The following is a 23,671-nucleotide window of genomic DNA, read 5'->3' as shown; positions in this document are numbered from 1 at the left end:
TGATGGAAAACAGGCAGTTAAAGAAGACGACAAGACCATAATTTGAAGCAATAGTTTTTTGAGTATGGGACTGCAACGATTTCAGCAGAATTAGAAGTTTGTATACAGACATTATGTTATGACAACATGTAAATATTGCTAAAGCAGTAGATCTAGAATTGTTTTGAAAATTCAGTTAAATGCTGAAAAGTAATACAGCTAAAAGAACAAATTAAATGTAATATTCCTGCAAGGTTCCTGCACAGTTTTCATGTCAAAATTTAATACTTTTCTAAAATCCTATTTGCAAAGATCCCAAGCTTCAGCAACTTGATTCAAACCGAATAGGAAATAATAAAATCATAGAAAAGGATCAGAAACAGCAAAGAAAACAACATCAACCTGTCATAACCTGGAAAATGAGTCAAAGTCAAAATAAAGTATGAAACACATCGCAATGTACTTTAGAAGATGCAGACCAAATAAAGGAAGATCTTGTTCTAAATCGGTAAGCTTTAAGCTTTCAAATTTAAGAACTCTGCATACATGAGATTGGGATAGACACAGTTATGCCAGAAAATTGAGATTTTCTTTATCACTTCAAAAGCTGCATCATCACAGCCAATAAATAATAAATTGCAATTTTTCAATCATACGTCTCAAAATCTTGCACAAATTTAAAGAGCGACGTCTGCTGTGTAATGTTTTCATACTAAGTGATGGTGTAAGTCTGAGAGGAATTTGCCAAACCAATCACGTGTCGTAACACTTAGCATACACAAACATATTGGATAGAAGCAGCAAAAACATGGAAAATGAGGGATTAAAATTCCAAACTGGTGCTGCCATGGTGCAACACAGAAGCCCTGATTATGTAGTCACGCTTTTCACTTCGCTGCCAGATTTCTGGATTGCATTAATGAAAGGCTCAGCTATTTACCATTTGTGCATTCTGTTGTGTTCCAGGTTTGTAATCACAATGTAACAAATTCAGGCCCCTGGGCTTGAATTCATCCAATTGGATATTGGGTGTTTTTGGTGATGTATGATATAACAGAAAGAGTGTGGGTATTTTAAATAAAAACCACAAATAGTTTCTCACCAATTTATTGTTTACACAAAGACTTAGCCTTTCCAAAGGGACAGAAATAAAACGATTACAAGAAATGCTCAGAATAAAGTTAAAACTGAAAAAAAAACAATAAAGGAAAAGCAAGGGGAAATCATTACGTCTCATTTTTACCTCTTACACCACAAAAGAAGTCTCAATACTGGGACAGAGGTTTGCACATAAAAACAGTGTACAAGCTAGCTAGTAAATGTACTAAATGTGCAGTGGATTTAACACAAATGTGAAATAAAAACACAGTTAAACTGAAAAAGACAAAAAAAAAACAATTGCATATAGCTACAAATCAGATGAACTATGGTAACTACTGCTACAGGGACTTAGAGTAAAAAAAAACATTTGTGTTAAAAACACGTGAAAAGTTTAACTTAAATTGCCGAGATGTAGAGATGCACCCATCAGTCAATTTTCCCTTGATCAGCTTTGATTAATGATTGGCAGGTCAATTACTGAAGCATTTGTTTTTCCTAAATGCATCAAAACCAAGAACTCTCACAATTCAATTAACAAATCAACTAATATGCTGTATTTTGATGCACTTTTTTTGCCCAAATTTACAACAAATTTGGGATATACGCTTTATTGCACAAATTAGGATTACACTGTCATACCATAACCTTCTGTTGGGCTCAAAACAAATGGCTGTATCAAGTTCTACAATCCAAAAAAAAAAAAGCATCCACCAATACACGGTCGACAAATTTTTACACAAGGAGGGCAAAGTGGGAGCTCCTGTCTATCCCTAGTGGTCATTAGGTGAGAGGTGGTGTTCACAAGTTCATCACAGGGCAACACAAAAGACCCTGCAAATATGTATTGGTCAGAAAAATGCTGATTAGTGCATCTCAATTAAAATAACTAGTTTCTAGAAGAAGACTGAATGCACAAGAAAAGACTCCTTCAAACTTAAAAAAAAAAAAAACACAATGAAGAACACGGATGAAAAACAAAGAGAACAAATCAAAATCATAATAAACATCTGGCTGACAGATGGATGGTGCCGTTTTATTTTACACTTTGACAAGTCAATATATTCATTTTTATTTGTTTGCTACAAAAGCACACGCTTGTCTGCAGCACACGCCTGACACCTCTTTCAGGAAACTCCTGATCTGAAAGTGTCAAACTACTCCCTTCACCTCAAGCAAGCCTCTGTCCCTTTTCTTAAACAGAAAAAAAAAAAAAAAAAAAAGGAAAATCAAAATTAAAATACGAAAAACAAAAACAGACGTTCACACTGCTGGATCATAGATTTTATGAAATGCATCTTCAGCCTTACTCACTACAGACAGTAGGGAAATATCTTTTATCCACTATATAACCCCTGCGTCTCAGGAGATAAAAGAAAGTTTTGATAGTGCAAGGTTATAAGGTAAATATATTAATATGCCGTTTTAGATAATGTCCTATAAGTAAAGTGCAAATCTCTGATCAGATGAAAGGTGTGTGCAAGCGTTTCTAAAGTTTGACTGACTCCTCCCAGTCCTTGTCCATGCACAAATCAGCCCTTGACAGACAACCTGAACATCATCTGGTGCAACATTCATGTAACAAATATGCAGTCTATTATACTGAGTGACTTATGTTATATTTATGTGTATTGTTTGGAATCTGGACTTGACAAGTGTATGTCTTAGTATTTGCACACCACGGAAGGATAGGGCCTTTTTTAAGTTGGAGCATGTTAAGGAGATCAGTGTTGCAGAAACATGTTCCAATCGTTAAGCTTAAGAGTCAGTAATTTGGTAAACTATACGTTCATTTGAATCCATTTTTTCTGATCAAGTGACAAAAGTTATGGTGAAGCGAGACCAGCTCAAGTGAAAATGTTCATTTACCACAGAGCTCTCACACACACACACACACACACACACACACACACGCACACACACACACACACACACACGCACACACACACACACGCACACACACACACACACACACACACACACACACACACACACACACACACACACACACAATTCCAATGTGTTCTTTAACCTGCTGCTACACGCGACACAACCTGGGCGAAACAAACACACATAAGCACAATCATGCAGGGGAACCGTTTCTGACTCCTAACTGATGTTTTAAGACCAGCTTAAATTAGCATCAGACCTCGGAAGAATGAAAGGCCAACATTGGGCAAGTAAATTTTTTTTTTTTTTTTTTTTTTTTTTAATTTCCAAAGTGCAAGGTAAACGATACATCTCTGAACTCCTCTCACTCCACAAGAGGGCAGCTGTTAGGTTTGGGGTTTGCCGCGGCGGGGGGGAGGAGGAAGGGGTCGAGTTTGACCTAAGCATCGGGGGAGAAGTCGGTTGGTCCGTAGGTGGAGAGCAGGGCGGCATCCACAGGCTCCATGCAGGAGGGGCAGGTGAAGGATCTCATCAGCCAGTCGTCTATACAATCCATGTGATAGATGTGCATACATGGCAAAAACCGAATGGGGTCTCCGTAAACAAAGTCCAGCATACAGATCACACACCTGAAAAAAGAATCAAACAATGCCAACGAGACCCAAGATTTTAGGAGAACATATTGTGATAATTTAATTAAATGTGTTTTTGTTGTAGCTCTAAAAGAGGCAACAAGCACGGTTGCAGAACAGAAATCCTTGTAATAAATCTCGTCATAAAGAAAAAAATATTGCAAAAAGGAAATGTAAACTAATAAGTGTTGAACTAACTTATTAAATTTCAATAAAATACCTCAAAGTCTGTGGTTGTAACTTGACAAAATGTGAACAATTCAAGGTAAATTCCCTGTAAGACACTGAATGTGACAGTATAACCTAAAATCAGAATCAAAAAGTCGAGTGTCGGGTAAATCTGAAAATCTGTGTTGACCAGTAAAAACCTAATCAACAAACTTTTAATTCATACAGGGAGTTTCTTCTATTTATCTATTCTTAAATGATTCCTAAATCTGTATATCTCCATTCTTGCTTTAAATAAAAAAATAGGTTTATTCAAACCTCTCTGGTTTGAATAAACAACAAACCAGAGAGGTGGAATTTATTTTTACATAAAATTTCAATAGCGACTGAACTTGAACCTGTTAATTTAAAAAGAAACACAAGTGCAACCTAATTTCATTTTGTTTAAACCTTCTGTGCAAACACCCAAAGCTTCGTGTTTCCAAAATATGTATAAATCAGAACTTTAAGGTATGAAAAGACACACTGAGGTCTCCAATACAACCAAAAGTGTGATGTCTGGCAACTCCTATCCATTTTTCCCACATTGTATAAATGCTTACTCTCTGATCTTCTTCTCTGAACCGTCTGGTCCTCCATCATAAACGCCCTTTGGGAGGTGCTGGATGAGGCCGATGCGCTGAGCTATGCGGATCTGCTCCTCCTCCGTCAGCTGGGTGGCCAGACGGGCCTGACTGGGTGTTGGATGGTACATGGGCATGTGAGCCTGCTCCTAGTGGCAGACAAAGAACCAAAAACACATATTCAGCTGTGTCAACACAACATCAGGTCCGACGGGTCAGACTGAGAGGGCAGACACGGAAAAATACAAGCGCTATTGCAGACAGAAATGTTTACATTTATGTGCCCTGCGGGAATAACAATGAAAACAAATAATATTTTGCCTTTTATTCAAAATGGAATTTTGAATAAAACTGAAGCTATAAACACGCCATGTTTGCAGAATTACTGGAAAACCAACTAGTAGCATAACTACTGGTTAAGATGCGCTAGCCAACCCTTTTCTACATTTTTTCCCCTCAGGATATTAAAAGGAGCAAGAGAGCGATTGAAGATCCTCACCTGGTACGGAGGAGGCGGCTCCAGATCGGGATCTGTCCCGTCGCCGAAACTCGCCCTGTCTGACTGGGACTCATGGAGCAGAGAGATGTCGTCGGATGTTGGGGACTTCAGACAGTTGCCCATATTTCCGTGCCTCCAGTCCTTTTCAGGGCCGACGTTAAAAATCACAACTATGCTGCTGAACTTGCTCTGGGTCGGCTAATGTTAGTTTAGTCCCAGGAATGATCGACTACTCGGGTTTATATCAACAATAACATTTCTGTCATGCTTAGTCAACTCCTGCAAACATGTTAAGTGGCAACAGTAAAAAATAAACTAGCTTCGTTCCATGATTACTCGGATCTGAGAAACAAAACAAAGAACTCTCCTTGATGAGGATGACAGCGGTTAGCACTCCAGATAGCTACTTTTTCTGCTCGATTTCCTCAATACGTGACGCTCATTCCTTCTAAAGACTCCCACTTTACATACAGTATATTTCTCAGTAGCAACTTTGGATGTCCCACTGAGCTGTCTGAGTGACAGACTCAAAGATAATTTACGCCTTTCAACTTCGTGAGTAACATTAAACAATTTGTTTGCTTGCTAGCTGTTTCTTCTCTACCCTTTCTTCTTCTTTTTGGTAAGTCAGCTCAGATGCGAAACACCGCCATCTGCCGTCCTGGAGTGGAACACAAGACAGGCCCTTACAAACGCTTACAAATGATTGTATTTTCAAAATAATTTTAAATAATTACGAAAGAAGATTAGAGGCATTGGAGAAAATAAATAAAATATTTTATTATATTATAAATAAAATGTATAATATCAGAATTCTTACCCGTTTCACCTTAGAATTATTTTCTTTTCCTCAGATTTTTTTTTGTTCAGTCCCAGAATTTGGGGGACCATAAAAATCACTTAACTCTGACAAAAAGTTAGTTTTCCTCCTCACATCTCTATCATTGTAGCTGGTTGCAAAAAAAAAAAAAAACTCACCTATTTTAATTCCACACAAGTAATCTACATGTAAACCCTACTGTGATTTTTTTAAAAACTTTTTCTCTTCTAGTTTTAAATAATTCTTCTTTTGAGTTTGCTAACATCAACTTCAATAAGTTGAAATAGAACTCATAAATAAAGTCCATTTTTGACTTATTGCGTAATTTTTTTAAGACAACACATCAAAGTGGAAAAAAGGTCTAATTTCTGCTGCTGTTTTAAACTGATGATTATAAAATATTATTTACTGAGGGAAGGATTGTTATGAAAAGCTTTAAAAAATATTCAGTGAACAAAGGGTCTGTAGCAGTTCTCAAACTTTCCAGCTTTTGACAGTCAAAATAATGACATAAGAGGGTTTTGACAACTCTTGGCTGGATATAAAAGGTTCTCTTTGTACTATTTCTATGCTGAATTTATTGACTTGAATTTTACTCTGAACTGTTGTCTTCTATTGTCTTCTTGTGTTTTATGCAGTCAAAAATACTGCACTAAAATAGATTTTATTGTTGACTTAACTGGTATGGTAGCCTTTACTAAGTTTTACTACATAGATTATTTTCAACAAACAAAATGCACACAAACATTTGAGGCACATCTACAAAACTACTTGCAAAACCAGCTGCCACTAACCAACGTAGCTTCTTCCCCCATGATGTTTCTCTGTTGAACTCCTTACAGCTGTGGTCTCAAACTCCAGCTCTCCAGGGCCGGTGTTCTACAACTTCCATTGACAAACAAAATAGGCATAAAATAACTATAACAACTTTTCTCTGTAAAAAAAAAAAAAAAACCTGAATTGGCTGTACATTCACATATGTGCATGTATTGTTTTTGTCTTTTCCATTATTTCTTCAAAAGCTTAAATATTTATACTTATTGTTCATATGTTAACATTTTAAACCAAAAGCAAATCTCTTGTTTGGGCTAATTCTTCTTCTTCTTCTTTACTATCAATGCAATATTCATCATCTTAGTATCAATATGTGCCACAGTCTGCATTTGCATATCACTAATTAAGTTTGTCTGTAGTTCCCTCTATGTATTACTATCACCTGACAGTCTTCCTTTGTAGACATTATATTACATATTTATATCAAAATATAATGTTTTGATATTAATATGGATAAAAGCACAGATAAACATAATACGCAGAAAGTCTCCAACTCTGAGATTACTTGACTAAATAAAAGGGTAAAAATGACAAGACTTCAAATAACAATGGCCACTTGAGGACACCTTTACTTGTATATACAGCTATTGTACACATACGGACCCACAGAGTATTTGCATTCCTGGAACTCAAAGTAAAATCTTTTGGTTAAGAGAGCTTCAATAATTTCACCCATTTGTCAGGCAAATAAAACAATACACAACCTTAATATGAATATTTCCAAAGATTCCATCTTTAAAGCTTGCCAGCAAAGATGATTATTTTTCCCTTTTTTAAATGTTATAAACAGCATCTTTTCTCTGTACATTATTTGCAAATGCATTAGAGTAATGTGTATTTTTGGAAGTAAAATATGTCATAATGTACCTGCAAAGTTTCTATAGTTCATGACTCGCGCTCTTCATGTAGTGTTCACAATCATAGATGGAGATCAGTTTTGTGATCATTATGTGGTAAAACTGCACTCTGAATTATTCTGAGATGCTTTAATGCTCAGAAATTGAAGAAAAGCATTTCCTCGTTTTTCACCGTGACAAATTTCTGTTCTGCATGATATGCAGTGTTAGTTTCCTGCCAGTCTTTTTGCCAAAAAAAAGTTCAGAGTTTAAAGGGATTGACAAATAAAAATGATGTAAAACTGACCAAAGTTAGAGATCCGAGGTGTGATGATTGCATGATTTAATAATTATATTAAGTGAAATCACAAACGAATCATTCTATGATATTCTATTACTTTAACCATATCCCAGATTTGTGAACTTACAATGCTTAATACCAGAAAAGAAAAATGAAGAGGGGAAATTAGACAATTGACCTCTGCACATTCATTCATACAGTAAAAAAATCCAGCATTATTAGTATATCTCTTATTATTAATATATCACTGCCTGGAAAAGTATCAGATTGCCTCTTTATGATGGCTTGTTGCATTGACCTGTTCTAATAGATGGCAATGGTGAGATGATCAGGATTTATTTACAGAAAAATTATAACAAAACATAGTTACATATTCACACACCCCACAGATAAATATCTTTTAGAGCAACACAGAATCTTTTAAAAACATCTTCAGAAATGAAAATACCTATTGACACAAATGGCATGACCTGGTCCATTGTTTTCAGTAATTTTCTTTACTCAGTGACAACTTGAGATGCATTATTACTCTGTATCATCAAGTACAAATCAGGAAATAGACCTTATTGATTGTCAGTGTTCTTTGTAAGTTGGCATCTACAGTTTCAGGAAGTTTTAAGGTCTTTGTCGTTTTGAGTATTTGCCCGACATCTAGAGGGCTCACAACCTTGACAAGGCAAAAAAAACAAAACAAAAGAGACTCATTGACTTTCATTTCTGGGTGCCAATGTCCTCGTCCATGCTGTGTGTCCCGTCCCTAGCACCTGTCGTCCTCCTCTGTGTCGCTGAGGGGGTCGCAGCCTGCAGCGGAGGCCGTCTGCATCAGACGCTTCCTGAAGTGTCCGTTGGGGACCTGCCAGCCGGTCCGCCAGCGTGGGTGGGCTGAGCCAATGGTGTTTGAGCGTCCCAGGCTGCAGGCCACGGCCGCCTCGAAGGTCAACATCTCCATGGGGCCAGAGGGATCCGGGCTGTGGTCGTCTTCTTGTGAAGCCAGGAAAGGCTCTGAGGGGTAGCGTCGAGGCGGGGACGCGTTTATATCAAGCTGACTCCGCCTCCCTCCCGCAGCTCCTTCTTGGGTCTCCCATGAGGCCTTGCTCCGTCTTGTCGTCTCTGGGCTGCCTTGTTCATCGTCATCCTCTCCGACAGAGGCTTGTGTGCGACACACAAGAGGGGAATAGGAGATGTGAGGGCGAGATCGGGTTGGGGTTTGTGAGAGAGGTCGTCGGCCGCTGGGTGTGCTGGACTCTGAGGTGGACGGTACTGGGCTGTCTGAGCTGTTACCCTGAAATAAGAAAAATTACATTCAGTTAATCCAGTAGCTACTCTTGACTTTTCATTCAGATCAATTTACAGGACCTTTAAAAATGTGATATACAGACACAAAGTAGTGAATAAATGTAAAGTTATTTACAGTTTTGAATGTTAAGACAATAAAAGGCACTAGAAGGCCTATTGTTGGAAGGCACTGTTTTACTATGAATAAAGAAGTACAGAAACATATGATGTTGCGTGGAATAAGATAATTTCCAAACCCTAACCAATCAAAACCTAAAAATTCCAATCTCTTCTTGAGATATTACTTAAGTGAAACAAGGTTGCATTAAGAACAACACTCTTTGGTGCTGAAGTAATTATTGCAGTACAATCATTTAAAGTTAACATTTTTCATTATTATTTTAGGTGTTTGAAAATCAAGTCAAAAGAAGCACAGAAATGTAGACTGCTATTTAAAAGGAAACTGCAAATGAAGACCTGGTTGTGTTTTATTCAGGCTGCAAAAGAGCAAGAGAGAGCAAGACTTTCAGGAAACAACAGTTTTACTAAAACTGCCAAAGTAGACATTTCAACCACCTTTCCATGTACTAAAGCGGTTGAAATGTTTAGTCTATAACCGGTTATGTTTATAAAATAATACAACTACTCTTTCTCACACAGCATAATATCACCTTTTCTTCAATACATATAATTAGAGACCACTCATGGCAGAAATAATAAGAATGCAGTGCAATCCGAATAAACGATTACATTTAAAAAGACTACAAGATTACATTTTCTTAATTAAGACAGGCATACGCTTTCTTATAAGACCAGTGTTTCTTGTTTTTTCATTGAGATACAGCGACTCTTTTCCAAATCTTTGTCCTAGCAGTTTGAAAGTGATTCTACTCTTAGAAATGCTACTGCTACTACGTTGACTAATGCTAGATACGTCCCCCACTGGTCCCTGAAACTGGTCAACAAACATGATTTGGTTGGGAAAAGAGCCATTATTGAGACTGTCAATATACAAAGTAACATGCTAAAGAAGCAGAAAAGTTTGATAATATATATATATATATATATATATATATATATATATATATATATATATATATATATATATATATATATATATAAACACCTTATTTGGTTGTTTGGCATCTTGGTGTGTATATTTTACTCACCTGTTTATCCTGGGGAAGGGCTTGTTCTACGCTGGAGGAACGTGAGGGTTGCAAACTTCTTTCCTCTGAGTTACAGCGAGACGTGTCTGGAGACAACAGGTGACAATGCTCCTTGGAACGACCTCGCTCCCTGTGCTCAGACCGTGACACTGGTAAGAAACAGAAGAACATAAATGCGCACATTTAATAAAATAATAACACTGAATGCCTTTTCTTTTATTAGTACCTACTACTCTATATTGTATTGAACAACAACTATGCTATATATCACATGTGTCAAACTCAAGGCCCGTGGGCCACATGTGGCCTGCCATGTCATTTTATGTGGCCCCCCCAGCATTTAATAGGCTGATGATTGACTTAAAATAGGTTTTGAGCACGAATTGATTACAAACTACATCTCCCACAATGCATTCCGATTGTCATTTATTTCCTCAAGATAAACTACCGGCTCCTCAAATGGATTAACACAACCAGGGGCGCAACTACATATTCAGGTGGATGCGAAAACATAAATGAACCATTTTTAATTTTGAAGTGTTGATTTTATTTTTGAACCCTTATTTATTGTAAAGTGTTGATTTTATTTTTGAACCCTTATTTATTGTAAAGTGTTGATTTTATTTTTGAACCCTTATTTATTGTAAAGTGTTGATTTTATTTTTGTATTGATTTTATTTTTGAACCCTTATTTATTGTAATGTGTTGATTTTATTTTTGAACCCTTATTTTTTGTGTTGATTGTCTGAAAGACCTTAGACATGAATTGCCCCATACGGGCTTTGAACTGATGACCTCAGCATTACCAGCATGGTGCTCTAACCTGCTGAGCTAACTCACCTACCTTACAAACTGTTGAGTTTCCATGGATTTAAGAAGAACTGACAAGATCTTACCACAATGAAGATTTGATAAAATGCTTATATTCTAATGTTTTTCAAAACAACATACATAATATTTTATTTTCCAGGGATTTTGTATTTTGAAGTGTTGATATTATTTTTGAACCATTTTTAATTGTTGATTGTATTTCAGAGATATTTTTATTTTATTTTAATGTGTTAATTTTATTTTTGAACCATCTTTTATTTGTAACGATGATTTTATTTTATAGCCATTTAGCCAAGTCTCTGTAGAACCATTTGTCTCTGCTAATGCCATTTTCTATACATTTTTTGATCCCAGGCTTAGTTTATGGACTGTAATGTGAAATTAGGCACAATTATAAGTCTGACAGTTTGTTCACCAAATTACTGTGCTCTCTGAGAGGATCTGGTATAAGTATTTGACTTTGTTCCATGCCCATTGTTGACATCAGTCTCTAACAAAATTTGGATCATCTACCAGGAACAGTGGAAAGAGCATGAGTTTCTGTAGTGTAGTGGTTATCATGTTTGCTTCACACGCAACAGGTCTCTGGTTCGAAACCAGACAGAAACAGTTTTAGTATGTTCTATTCATCACAGGTGTTTACTAATGGTCAACAAGGGTTCTGTGGTGTCATGGTCTGTACTCTGAATCCAGGCATCTGAGTGCAAGCCTCAGTTGAAATTTTCATGCGTTGTATCTCACATCATCAACTTTGGAACCTCAAATTGAAACAGAGCAGAGAAGTTCAGTTCCTGTAGTGTAGTGGTTATCACTTTTGCTTTACACGCAATAGGTCTCTGGTTTGAAACCAGACAGAAACGGTTTTTGTAGGTTATGAATCTTTTGGGGTGCAGTGAGACAATAAGAGCCTTTTGTGTTCCATGCCAAGTTGATTGGTTCATTTGCCAATCGACTTCAATGTTGGCTTCTTTGAAATCGAAGTTACTTCACTTCAATTACCAATTGGCAGTTCTATGGTGTAATGCACATGTGTCAAACTGAAGGCCCGCATGCCACATGTGGCCCCACAGCATTTTATAGGCCGATGATTGACTTAAAATAGGTTTTGAGCACAAATGAACTACAAACTACATTTCAACCAAAGGTTTGTAATGCGCTTCCTAACCAGACGCTTCAAAGTCTCTGGTCCATAACTCTTCAACACGCTGTTAGCTCCCGGTCAGAAAGAGGCATTTCATTCAGAGACCATGAGATAATATTCAGAAAGGATTTTTTTAATTAATTGATTTCAGTTGCCTCTGAGACTAAATCTTTGCGTAAAGTCTATATTGTCTGCCCATGTGACTTGTTTTTATTATTTGCTTGCTCACCTTTAAACACTGATTTAAATAATGTAATTTTTAAACTGAGCAATAATTTTTGCATCCATGGAAACTCAAATGTAATATTTAAAACTTCAATACATAAAATCAGTTATTTAACAATATGAGGTGTTTTATTTATTTTTAACATTGTATTTTTATACATTGATGCTAGGGGTGCCCAACTCTAGTTTTCCAGAGCTACCATTCTGCAACTTTAGATGCATTCCTTCTCTAACACACCTGGACCATTGAATCATTATAAGCCTCTTCAGAACTGAATGAGGGAAGTGAACCTTTTGTCTGGGGTGTGTTTTAGCAGGGATGCCCTCCTGATTTGTACCGTCAATGTGGCCTGTTGAGGGTGGCCAATATGCTGCAGTGGCCCTCTGTGAAATTGAGTTTGACACCCCTGCTATATATGGATAGTGACAAAAATGTCCTGTTTATCAAATTGCCAGCCAATTAACCCTTGTAGGAGTGATGTTGTTTCATCAATTACATAGTTATTCTCTCCTATGTTAGATCCCAGTATCCCAAGTACTTACAATATATCAAAAAAGATGACAAAGACTGCATTTAAACGCATAAATCTTTGGTATTTGAATTAATGCTGGCTCATTTGCTTAATACAATATATGACATATTTATATGTTTTAATTTGAAATGGTATGCTACTATTAAACATGTGACACTAAGATGAATCCTTTTTTCTTTCCAGGTCCAGCCACACTGTTATACAAACTTACTTTACGTGTTTTCCAGGCACATACAGGGACTTTGCAGAAAATTCAAGTAACTATATTACCTTCAGTTATGTAAACCATTATTGTGTAGCTTCGATTATAGGCTGGTAAGGTGTTAGAACGCTTTTGAACACTGATATCATCACATGCAATTTTTTATGACGACTTTTTCTATCGTGAAAATTTGATGATTTTAAAAACGTTGGAGGATGTTTAAATATATCTGTCCTTGACAAGGCTCAGTTTAAAAGTCATCACTCCAGGGTTACACATCAGTGCCAACACATCACACTCTATTTCTCCTACAACATAAATTATATGAAGCTCCTATCTTCCCTTTGCTGGAGCAGCATTCTAGATGTCTCAGGAATGCAGGAGGACTTAAAGGGTTTGAATTTTAAAACCTGACATCATGTTAAAAGAAAAAAAAAAACAATGCAAAGAAGATCACATGAGGTGTGTGAAGCTCCACTCTTAATAAGATAACCTGTCATGTAGTCTATTGTGATCATTTGATTTTAGCAAGACAGTTGAAATTCCTTTGTTCTGTTTCTAACAACGCTGTCTGTGCGCATTAAATCCATAACCTTTTTTTTTTCCCTCAAAGTCACGTTGAGAGCTTTCAAAAAAAAAAAAGATGGCAGGTTTATACATTTCTGCTTGTGAGACAAAATTTGTATTCATAACTTGGACAGAGCATAGTCAAGAACACACAAAAACAAGACTAACCAGCAGCCTTGTAGCTTTTATGTCGAGGTCGGTACACTCTCTCAGGGCTTTTCTCCTCCTCCCAGAGACCGTTTACACGTTGATCTGCAACCGTGGAGACTGAACGCTTCATGGATCCACCTTTAGCCTCTTCCTGCTTATATGTGGCCACAAACAAAAACAACGGTAGATTTAGAAAATACCAAGCTCCGTCCCATGATTTAGAAAAAAAAACAAAAAAACAGTAAGGAGTAAGTTTTCATGCATTTATTGGTGCAAAAGTGCAGCGAATCCTTTGGTTTAGCTTGGTCTATTTTGGGGATGAAAGTCATAACAAGTTTAGCCATCAGCATTCATGGATGACACTCCGACAGCTCATTGAACCTCAGTCAACTTCTGAAAGCAGCAAATCTCGCAACCAAATTCTTCTGGATTTAAAACAGACAAACCGTGCACATAGAGAAAAACCCGAGCACTTTGGCTTAAGAGCCCATGCAGCCATCGAAGCCAAGATCCAGCCAGGGAGCCATGTCATGGAAGATTTTGAATACCTGCGGCTCTACGGCCAGACGCGGCATAGAGGAGGCCCGCACGCAAAGGCCTCTCCCAAGTGGAAGCTCCAATGGGATTTTAATGCCCCAAATGCACTCGCCCACCTACGTGAGTACAGAAATTAGACAGGAGGGCAAGGAAATACAGGGCACCGATCATGTCTCTGATAGCACTGCCTCTCCTATGCAGAGGCCCAGTTCAAAGAAGAGAAGGTCAAACGAACCATTTCATCACTGAGGGCCGCCTCAGCCACAATCTCCATAGAAACCATTTCAGCCAAACACAAACATGTTAATAGCTGAAAAGTTAGATTTAGTGAGGAGAGGGAAAAATGAGAAAGTGAGGCTATGAAAGAGAAGAGCAGAGTAGAGTGAAGAAGAACAAGAATGTACAGAGAAAGAGTTTTTCAGCACATGGCAAAAGTATTAGTGTATCTGAAATGTTTGTCACATTACAACCACAAAGGTCAAGGAGGTTCATGTAGTAGAAGAACCACATTAAAGTAGAGGGAGAAAAATGATGCAGGGAAGGTTTTCACATCTTTTCCTCAAATAACATTTTTGGTATGTGGGAAATAATTTTTCAGCTCCCTGCGTTAATACTTTCCAGAATCATCTTTTGCTACAGCTACATCTGCAAACATTGCATATTGTCACCTTCCTAAGATAATGGTCTAATTTTTGAAAACCCAAAGAAAATAAATGACCCCTTTTTGTTGCCAAAAGATGATTTAGGCAAAAAAAAAAAAAAGTCACTTTTGGCAAAAAATGAGGCCATTATTTTAGGAAGATGGGGATATCTTGCCCATCCTTTATTGCCAAATATATCAGTATATAAATAAAAAAAAATCTGTCTCCATCTATGATCTGTAAATATCAACTTCTCAGAACTCAAATCCAAAAGAAAGCTGTTTTTAGGATTTGTGTCGAGACTTTGACTGGGACCTTATCCCTAAAAATTCTCTGCAGCCCATTCAAAGCTACCTCAGACCTCTTGGCTGTCTCTGAGTAATGCTTTCCCCATCTTGTCATTTCAGGTGAACAGAAATATCTTGGTAGGTTTGCAGTTACTTTAAACTTTCTCTGCAACTTGAGCCCCTGACCTATCTGCTGTATTCCTTGGTTTTCATGAATGCTGTTTGTGTTCACTAATGTTCTCTAGCAAATGTCTGGGGACTGAAAGGAACAGCTGTATTTATACTATGATTAATTTACACACAGATGGACTATTTACTATTTAGGTAATCTCCGAAGGAAATTATGCGCTCAAATCAGAGTAACGAGGCCTGAATAAAAATGGATGCCACACTGTTGGATATTTTTGAAAACTACACACCATAGTTTTCAGAAGTCTGGGACTCACCTCTGTTATTTAAAATCCCAATTGAAATACATTTAATTTTTAATTTGTAAAGTGGCAACATGGGATAAAGTTCAAGGAGTAGAAATATTTTTGCCAGGCTTGGAAGAGCAATATGTCATGGAAGATCAAATCCTAAAAGTCAGACAGCATCTGTCAAGAGGGACAAATGCATTCCTCTGGAAATTTAAATGAAAGTATGTCAGAGTAATATGATATCATTCGACTGGCAGGGAGTGTAGACCAGTACAACCAGTCAGTAAAGACACAGCAACACACCAGCAACGGGGCAGTCTGTCTCCTATATTGCAACACAGGAGCACAAAAAGCAGCATTGCAGTTATCTGCAAGGCACTGAAACATCAGTGACCACTTATGTATGCCACAAACATTTTCACCCAAAATAAGAGATCACATAAAGTTACATACTGTTTTTTTCCCCTCTTCTTTGAATTGTATAGCAATTTCATTAATTATTCATTTAAAAAGTGGTGGTGGTTGCATCCGTCCTCTGACTCACCACATTCTGCTGCTGACCGGCATCAGTGTCTGAGCTTATGGGCGGCAAAAATAGCTCCTGGGGTGAGATAGGACTCAAAGCCACAAAGCCCCCTCTGGTCCTATGCGGGAGACAGGAATAGGGGGGAATAAATTCAGAAAGCAAACACATGCGGCAGTGCTCCACACATCTTGCACATATGTTTTTCAAACATTTGCAGACTCACAGGGCCGAACCCGCGCTGTGAGCCATCATGGGCAGTGGAGTGGTGTTGGACAGAATGTCCTCAGGTAGGGTGGAGGCATCCAGACGTTTAAATATTAAGTTGCTTTTCTGAAACAAGACATAAAAATATACATGACAGCTCAAATACAGGTCACAACTTTATAAATAACATAGGTTGCAGCTAAGATTGTGTTTCTTCACATCTTTAGAGCCATGACCGATTGCTGAAGAATGATATGAGCCACAGAATCCCACCCAGTGGATTTTATAATACATTTACGGTAAGCTAAACTTATTTATTTCCGTATATTTGTATATATTTTTTTCTATCTCTCAGGAAACCCTGTGACTTTATGAAGTAAAAAGCAAAGAAAAGGAAAATGCAAATATGACAAAAAAAAAAAAATCTCACTCTCCATAGAAGGTGCAACAGAGTTCACAGAAACATGCTGTGCTGACCTGAGCTTCCAGCTGTTGCCTCAGCTTTTTTGCTTTGTTCTGTTTGAAGTAGTCCATTATCATCATTGAAGCATAGATCTTCCCCACTGTCATGTCGGTATCTGCGGGAGCAGCGGACAAACTTCATTAAGCCTCACCTCAGGTCTCTCAGCAGCAGATGGAAAAATGCCGCCACAGTTAGAGGCTGACCTTTGTTGATAGGAACCAGGAGATCCAAGGTCTTCTGTGGCAGATAAGGCCAAATGATGCTGATCTCCTTCTGCAGCTCGGCATCCAGAGCAATGCGGTCCTCCCCACCTGAGACAATTTATACTTTGTATATTCTGATCTTTTTCTTTTATTATTCATTCCATTAATATTCATGAATTACTATAATAACTAACAGTGACTCTGACCTCGAGCTATTTTGATATCCAAAGCTGTGCGAATCAGTGACATTAGAGTAGAAGTGAAGTGGACAGACATGTCCTCGTCCACGGGCATGTTCATCAACACCAACCTCTGCAGAAGACAAAAAGGGGAAATAAAATTATTTTGTAAAAAAAAAAAAAATCATAGCAATTGAACAAAAACAGTCTGATTTCTATTGCCTCAAATCCAAAAACAGTTTGCATTTACACATTTTTTTTTTTTAGTTATTCAATTTCTTCTATGTTTCAGACAAAAACAATTATTATGTTTTTATTACCTTGTAGGCGATCTTAGCGGGACATTTTTTACCCAAGCCCAGAGGCGGAGACATGTGTGTCAACATCTCGTACATAGCTGTGTAGTGAATACGCCCACTTTAGAAAACACAACAGAGACGGAGAGCGCAGAAAGTGAATAGATTAATGAGAAGCACAAGGTTTATTATATTCAATATTTTCTTTTTTCAGATATATAAGCACAATGACTGTAAAGTGGGAGAAAAATAATAAATAGTTTTCATTTTTATGTCCAAATACTAATCTAAAACATAACCTTTTTGAAACCTTTGCTCATTTTTCAAAGGAGAATAGCTAAAACTCATTCAGATTGAGACATTAAGCATATTTTGAAAGCTTACCACAGATTTCCAATTAATGTAGATTTAGGTCTGGGCCATTCTTACACATAAATGTGTTTTGATCTAAATTATCAATGAAAGCTTTTACTGTAGGTGTCCACAGCATAAACTTTATCCACTGAGTACTTTAGCAAGGTAATTATAAGATTGCAGGTAATTTGAAGCTTTGACATTTCATGTTCTTTGACTGCCCTCTGCTGGTTACAGAGAAAATACCACTGATCTGGTTCACATAGTGAAATGCAAAGCAGTAGCAAAAATGAGGCCAATTCTCACCATGCCAGTCTATCATACTCGCCCCATATGCGGACAAATTCATCCAGATGATGAGGGCCCAGAATAGAGGAGTCTCGTGTCAGATACTCAAAGTTATCCATAATCACAGCCACAAATAGATTCAGCATCTAAAAAATAAATAAATAAAAAAGACACAAAGAACTGAGATGAAAGCACTGGTCAGGTGAAAGAAAAATAAAACATTGCAAAAACATTGTATTTTATTATTTTTATTATTTTTTGTTCATTCTGACCAGAAAAGAGCTGAAGAAGATGAAGGAGACAAAGTAGCAATAAGCGAAGTCAGTCCCACACCCACCCTCGTGGTCTGGAGACATGGTGAGGGGGGCAATGGAGGGATCTGGTTCACACTCCTGTCCAGACAGACAGGAGAGCATAATCTCCTGCCAGGACTCCCCTGTTGCACTCCTGGTGTTTAAAACACAAATGGCATTAAGCACACTAAGCAACATTTTAAACAATCTTTAGCTTAAATTGACAATGGTTGCGATCTTTTCTGGTATTTCTTGGTGCAGCTCACCTGAACAGAAGCATCAGTGCACTGAAAAAAGTCTTAAAATTGTTGTGCTGATTGATGTGACTCTCATCATTCAGCTTGATGTTTCCGAACACCTGCAGAACACCCAAAACATCAGGGATTCAAATGCTTATCAAACGACAGCATAGTGCGCTAAAACCTAAATATATCAGCTTGCACTAACTTTTCTTGTAAAGTTCCTGGAACTTATGTCAATGGTAGCAATAATATTTACCTGCATTCCAATTATGGCGTAGATGAAGAAAAGCATGGCGATGAGAAGGCAGACATACGGTAGAGCCTGTCAGAGAAGAAAGAAAATATAGATGCTGAATTTTGTTATAATATCACCACATAAACTAACAAACTAAGTAATTTGAATAAATAACAGTGGAAAACTCTCAGACCTTAAAGGACTGTACGAATGTCCAAAGCAGAATGCGGATAGTGTAGCCCTGTCTCAGCAGCTTGATCAGCCTGGCTGTCCGAAAAAGTTTCAGGAAACTCATGTTGATGGTGTTCACCGACTGGGACCGCCGTACGAGTCGATTAGAGGGAGGGTGATGCAGTCAGAGAGGGACAGAGTGGCAGGCAGGCAGCAATGACAGGATGTAAATCACAGATGGTGAAATTCAACACAACATGACCCAAGTCAGAGCTGGAGGCAGAGACCGTCACACACACACACGAGAAAACTCGCAAACATTTGATGCTGCATTCGGAACTTCCGGTTCTTTGTATTTATTTTGAAGGTCTGCAACCTTTAAACGTCGACTGTCATTCGGGACACGACTTACCTGCAAGTCCACAATTATTTCCGTGATGCTGCCAAGAACAGTGATAAAGTCAAAAATGTTCCAAGTGTCTCGAAAGTAGTTCTGCATAGAGAGAGAGAAAAAAAACACAATTTCAAATAAATTTGATGTTTTTATTCAAATGCATTGCAGGAACAAAAACTGGTTTCTTAATCCCCTGAGTTGGGGACTTTTCTTCTGACGTTCACACTTACCACTAATCCAAAAGCCATTATCTTCAGTATACACTCCATGGAGAACAGCACTGTGAAGGCTGTGTTTAGGTGCTTCAGGACGGCATCGTACGCTGTTGGGGCGGAGTGGTACTAAAAAGAAAGACAAGATATTACTATAATGGTATCTCAAAGGGTTTCCAAAAATAAAATTACTAAGAAACTGGTTTACCTTCATCATGAGAACAACTGTGTTCAGGGCGATCATAACAAGCACCGTGTACTCAAAAGAAGGCGATGCCACAAAGTGCCAGAGTCTGTACTGGAAGGTTTGTCTGTTCTGAGGCATGTAGCGGGTCATCGGCTTGGCGCTGATGGCAAAGTCAATGCAGGCCCTCTGACAGGGAGAAATTGAACAGCATAAACACCAGCTATGCCTTCAATGACACTGACAATCGCCGTTCATACCTCATTCTTCTCCAGACTGCACTCCTGAATCATCTTATCGCCCTGCTCCTGGAAGGTGATGATTATAAGAGCCACAAAGATGTTGACGAAGAAGAACGGAAAGACCACAAAGTAGACCACGTAGAAGACGGACATTTCCATCCGGTTCCCGCGACTTGGCCCCATGTTCTCCTCTGTGACATCGGTGGAGTGCTGAAGGACCCTGGAGCACAAAAAAACAAAAAACAAAAACAAAAAAAAAACATTATACTTCCTGTTCCCACTCATGAACAATAAAATAGATTCATGGCTCATTCACAGGCCAGCCCTCACTTATAATTATGACATATTGAGACAGGCTCCCTAACTCACCCATGAAAAGATAATCTCTGTTATGCTTCAGAGCTTTAACGATAAATATAAACCATCCGAAGATTTAACTTAAATGTAAACTCACTGAGGCCACCCTTCCCCAGTCGACACAGTGAAAAGCGTGAGCAGGGCCCAGCAGACGTTGTCGTAGTGAAACTCGTGTCTCCTCCACTCTCTTCTCTTGACCTCTTTCTTGTCTCTGCTGTAGTCAATGTAGAAGCCTCTGCAGGGACCAGAGCAGACTGGAGGTCATCATTTCCCTTTAATCACCTATGAAACCTGCAACTTAGTGAACGGTACTGAAGCTTTGGTTACATGTGAATGTTTACTGTCATAAACATTGACAGAGCAATTTAAATAATCCTGTGGAGTATTGTTGACTTAAATCCAACTTATTTGTAAAAAGGCTATTTAGGAACCTCATGTTTTCTTGTAGGTAGTGAGAAAAATCTCAAGTCTGGCTAATTTAAACCCTTCTGCTCAGATTTACCTCTTAGCGTGATGCATGATGGTGCAGTCCCTAAGCAAGAGATCTGGAGCTAAAAATGGGTAAAAGGTCAAAAATATTTCTCGACATTATCAAATCTGCAGCCAGTTACAGTTGTGGTCAAAAGTTTACATACACTTGTAAAAAAACATAATGTTATGGCTGTCTTGAGTTTTCAATAAGTTCTACAACTCTTATTTTTCTGTGATAGAGTGATCGGAACACATACATGTTTGTCACAAAAAACAGTCATAAAATTTGGTTCTTTCATAAATTTATTATGGGTCTGCTGAAAATGTCACCAAATCTGCTGGGTCAAAAATATACATACAGCAACATTAGTATTTGGTTACATGTCCCTTGGCCATTTTCACGGCAACTAGGCGCTTTTGGTAGCCATCCACAAGCTCCTGGCAAGCTTCAGGTCGAATGTTTGACCACTCTTCTTGACAGAATTGGTGCAGTTCAGCTAAATGTGATGGTTTTCTTGCATGAACCTGTTTCTTTAGCACTGTCCACATGTTCTCAATGGGGTTTAAGTCAGGACTTTGGGAAGGCCATTCTAAAACCTTAATTCTAGCCTGGTTTAGCCATTCCTTTACCACTTTTGATGTGTGTTTTGGGTCATTGTCTTGTTGGAACACCCAACTGCGCCCAAGACCCAACCTTCGGGCTGATGGTTTTAAGTTTTCCTGCAGAATTTGGAGGTAATCCTCCTTCTTCATTATCCCATTTACTTTCTGCAAAGAACCAGTTCCACTGGCAGCAAAACATCCCCAGAGCATAATACTACCACCACCATGCTTGACAGTAGGCATGGTGTTCCTGGGATTAAAGGCCTCACCTTTTCTCCTCCAAACATATTGCTGGGTGTTGTGGCCAAACAGCTCAATTTTTGTTTCGTCTGACCAGAGAACTTTCCTCCAGAAGGTTTTATCTTTGTCCATGTGATCAGCAGCAAACTTCAGCCGAGTCTTAAGGTGCCTTTTCTGGAGCAAGGGCTTCTTTCTTGCACGGCAGCCTCTCAGTCCATGGCGATGTAAAACACGCTTGACTGTGGAGACTGACACCTGTGTTCCATCAGCTTCCAAATCCTTGCAGACCTGCTTCTTGGTGATTCTTGGTTGACTCTTGACCATCCTGACCAATCTCCTCTCGGCAGCATGCGATAGCTTGCGTTTTCTTCCTGATCGTGGCAGTGACACAACTGTTCCATGCACTTTATACTTGCGTATAATTGTCTGCACAGTTGCTCTTGGGACCTGTAGCTGCTTTGAAATGGCTCCAAGTGACTTCCCTGACTTGTTCAAGTCAATAATTCGCTTTTTCAGATCCACACTGAGTTCCTTTGACTTTCCCATTGTAGCTTTTGTAGCTGAGTCTAATCACTGGGTCAAATGAGCCCTATTTAAATGGGCTCATGAGAAGTCAACAGCTGTAGTAAATCAGAATCACTTACAAGAAGTGAAGAGGCCATGACATGAAGCTAATTTGATTGACACAACTCGCTACATCACCAAAATTGACAAATTTTGTTGCTGTATGTATATTTTTGACCCAGCAGATTTGGTGACATTTTCAGCAGACCCATAATAAATTTATGAAAGAACCAAATTTTATGACTGTTTTTTGTGACAAACATGTATGTGTTCCGATCACTCTATCACAGAAAAATAAGAGTTGTAGAACTTATTGAAAACTCAAGACAGCCATAACATTATGTTTTTTTACAAGTGTATGTAAACTTTTGACCACAACTGTATGCAAGTACTGAAAGGTACAGTATTGAATGTCTTTGTGGCCACAATTTTTGAGAGAGCTTTAATGTTTTGTAAGTGGCTAGCAGCATATTATAGGATTTCCTGCCTTGAAAATGCTTGAATAAGCATTTGTAGCTTTAATGTGTGCCATTGTTTTGTCTGGCTCTTTCATAAAATCACAACTGATTTTACACGGTAATACAAAAACCCATCACAAATTACCTGTCAATATTTCTGCCATAAGCTACCGTCAGGTTGTAATCCTAACATTTTAAGACAAGAAAGGCATGACTCCTCTTGTAATGTGAAAAAGTACATTTACCAAAATGTCAAAAAAAAATTACTGTAACCACCTTTCTGACAACAACAGAAAAACAGATTTTGTCCCTTCATTTCCAGGTTCTATGTCGACAGTTCCCCTCTTACACAGCATGGAAGGACATGCTCATCGAGGCTGACAACATGTAGGAGGATTTTGCTGATATATACGGTGCATACCTACTCACAACACTAATATGAGTCTGAGAGAACAGATCGGATGCTTATTTACCGACATTCCTTTTCTGTTTTCATGGAGCTGTCAGTGCAAAAGAAGAACTTCCCCTTAAAGAGCTGGACCGCGATGACAGCAAAGATGAACATAAAGAGCTGATACACAATGAGGATGTTGAAGACGTTCTTCAGAGACGTGACCACACAGTCGAAAACAGCCTGTGGAGGAGAAAGACAAGAGGGAGGCAAAGTAAATAAAATCTGTCAGAAGCCTGTGAGGCAACATCAAAAAGCAAGTTTCTCATATCTTGATCGGACCTTGAGCTTTGGAAGCCTCTTGATGGTTTTAAGAGGTCGCAAAACTCTCAGAACTCTGAGGGACTTTATTGTCTTGATGTCTCGGCCCTTGTTGTTTCTGTT

The 23,671-nt window shown here is 38.3% G+C and overlaps 2 protein-coding genes across 2 annotated transcripts in view; both read right to left on the bottom strand.

Moving 5' to 3' along the window:
- Nucleotides 1–1,070: 1,070 nt before the first annotated feature.
- LOC106930912 (RING finger protein 11-like) lies at nucleotides 1,071–5,676 on the bottom strand. The gene is made up of 3 exons (XM_015008773.2): nucleotides 4,890–5,676; nucleotides 4,370–4,539; nucleotides 1,071–3,596 (listed from the first exon to the last, which is right to left on the bottom strand). Exons 1-3 carry the CDS (start codon nucleotides 5,010–5,012, stop codon nucleotides 3,407–3,409), a joined length of 483 nt encoding a protein of 160 aa, XP_014864259.1. The 5' UTR covers nucleotides 5,013–5,676; the 3' UTR covers nucleotides 1,071–3,406.
- Nucleotides 5,677–7,094: 1,418 nt separating this feature from the next.
- cacna1eb (calcium voltage-gated channel subunit alpha1 Eb) overlaps nucleotides 7,095–23,671 on the bottom strand; it is a 62,842-nt gene continuing 46,265 nt past the window's right edge. Inside the window, exons 26-47 of the mRNA XM_015008663.2 lie at nucleotides 23,570–23,666; nucleotides 23,310–23,470; nucleotides 20,598–20,735; nucleotides 20,162–20,363; nucleotides 19,926–20,090; nucleotides 19,736–19,846; nucleotides 19,524–19,604; nucleotides 19,134–19,253; nucleotides 18,962–19,027; nucleotides 18,730–18,821; nucleotides 18,443–18,617; nucleotides 18,189–18,316; nucleotides 17,553–17,649; nucleotides 17,260–17,365; nucleotides 17,054–17,161; nucleotides 16,865–16,965; nucleotides 16,407–16,513; nucleotides 16,202–16,301; nucleotides 14,322–14,426; nucleotides 13,792–13,927; nucleotides 10,125–10,273; nucleotides 7,095–8,962 (exon numbers count right to left, since the gene is read on the bottom strand). Coding sequence (XP_014864149.2) covers nucleotides 8,438–8,962; nucleotides 10,125–10,273; nucleotides 13,792–13,927; nucleotides 14,322–14,426; nucleotides 16,202–16,301; nucleotides 16,407–16,513; nucleotides 16,865–16,965; nucleotides 17,054–17,161; nucleotides 17,260–17,365; nucleotides 17,553–17,649; nucleotides 18,189–18,316; nucleotides 18,443–18,617; nucleotides 18,730–18,821; nucleotides 18,962–19,027; nucleotides 19,134–19,253; nucleotides 19,524–19,604; nucleotides 19,736–19,846; nucleotides 19,926–20,090; nucleotides 20,162–20,363; nucleotides 20,598–20,735; nucleotides 23,310–23,470; nucleotides 23,570–23,666 — 3,070 coding nt within the window. The 3' untranslated portion in view covers nucleotides 7,095–8,437. The remainder of the gene's footprint in view (nucleotides 8,963–10,124; nucleotides 10,274–13,791; nucleotides 13,928–14,321; nucleotides 14,427–16,201; nucleotides 16,302–16,406; nucleotides 16,514–16,864; nucleotides 16,966–17,053; nucleotides 17,162–17,259; nucleotides 17,366–17,552; nucleotides 17,650–18,188; nucleotides 18,317–18,442; nucleotides 18,618–18,729; nucleotides 18,822–18,961; nucleotides 19,028–19,133; nucleotides 19,254–19,523; nucleotides 19,605–19,735; nucleotides 19,847–19,925; nucleotides 20,091–20,161; nucleotides 20,364–20,597; nucleotides 20,736–23,309; nucleotides 23,471–23,569; nucleotides 23,667–23,671) is intronic.

The sequence above is a fragment of the Poecilia mexicana genome, unplaced genomic scaffold, assembly GCF_051168715.1.
Source record: "Poecilia mexicana isolate PSO_F unplaced genomic scaffold, ASM5116871v1 scaffold_17, whole genome shotgun sequence".
NCBI lineage: Eukaryota > Metazoa > Chordata > Actinopteri > Cyprinodontiformes > Poeciliidae > Poecilia > Poecilia mexicana.
Note: the sequence above shows the minus strand (reverse complement) of the source record. Positions and strands in the feature narration are given on the sequence as shown.

Coding starts and splice junctions, on each gene's coding strand:
- LOC106930912 (XM_015008773.2), bottom strand. CDS start 5,012: ATGGGCAACTGTCTGAAGTCCCCAACATCCGACGACATCTCTCTGCTC. Junction 4,540..4,889: donor AGCCGCCTCCTCCGTACCAG/GTGAGGATCTTC, acceptor GTCTGCCACTAG/GAGCAGGCTCACATGCCCAT. Junction 3,597..4,369: donor TCAGAGAAGAAGATCAGAGA/GTAAGCATTTAT, acceptor TTCTTTTTTCAG/GTGTGTGATCTGTATGCTGG.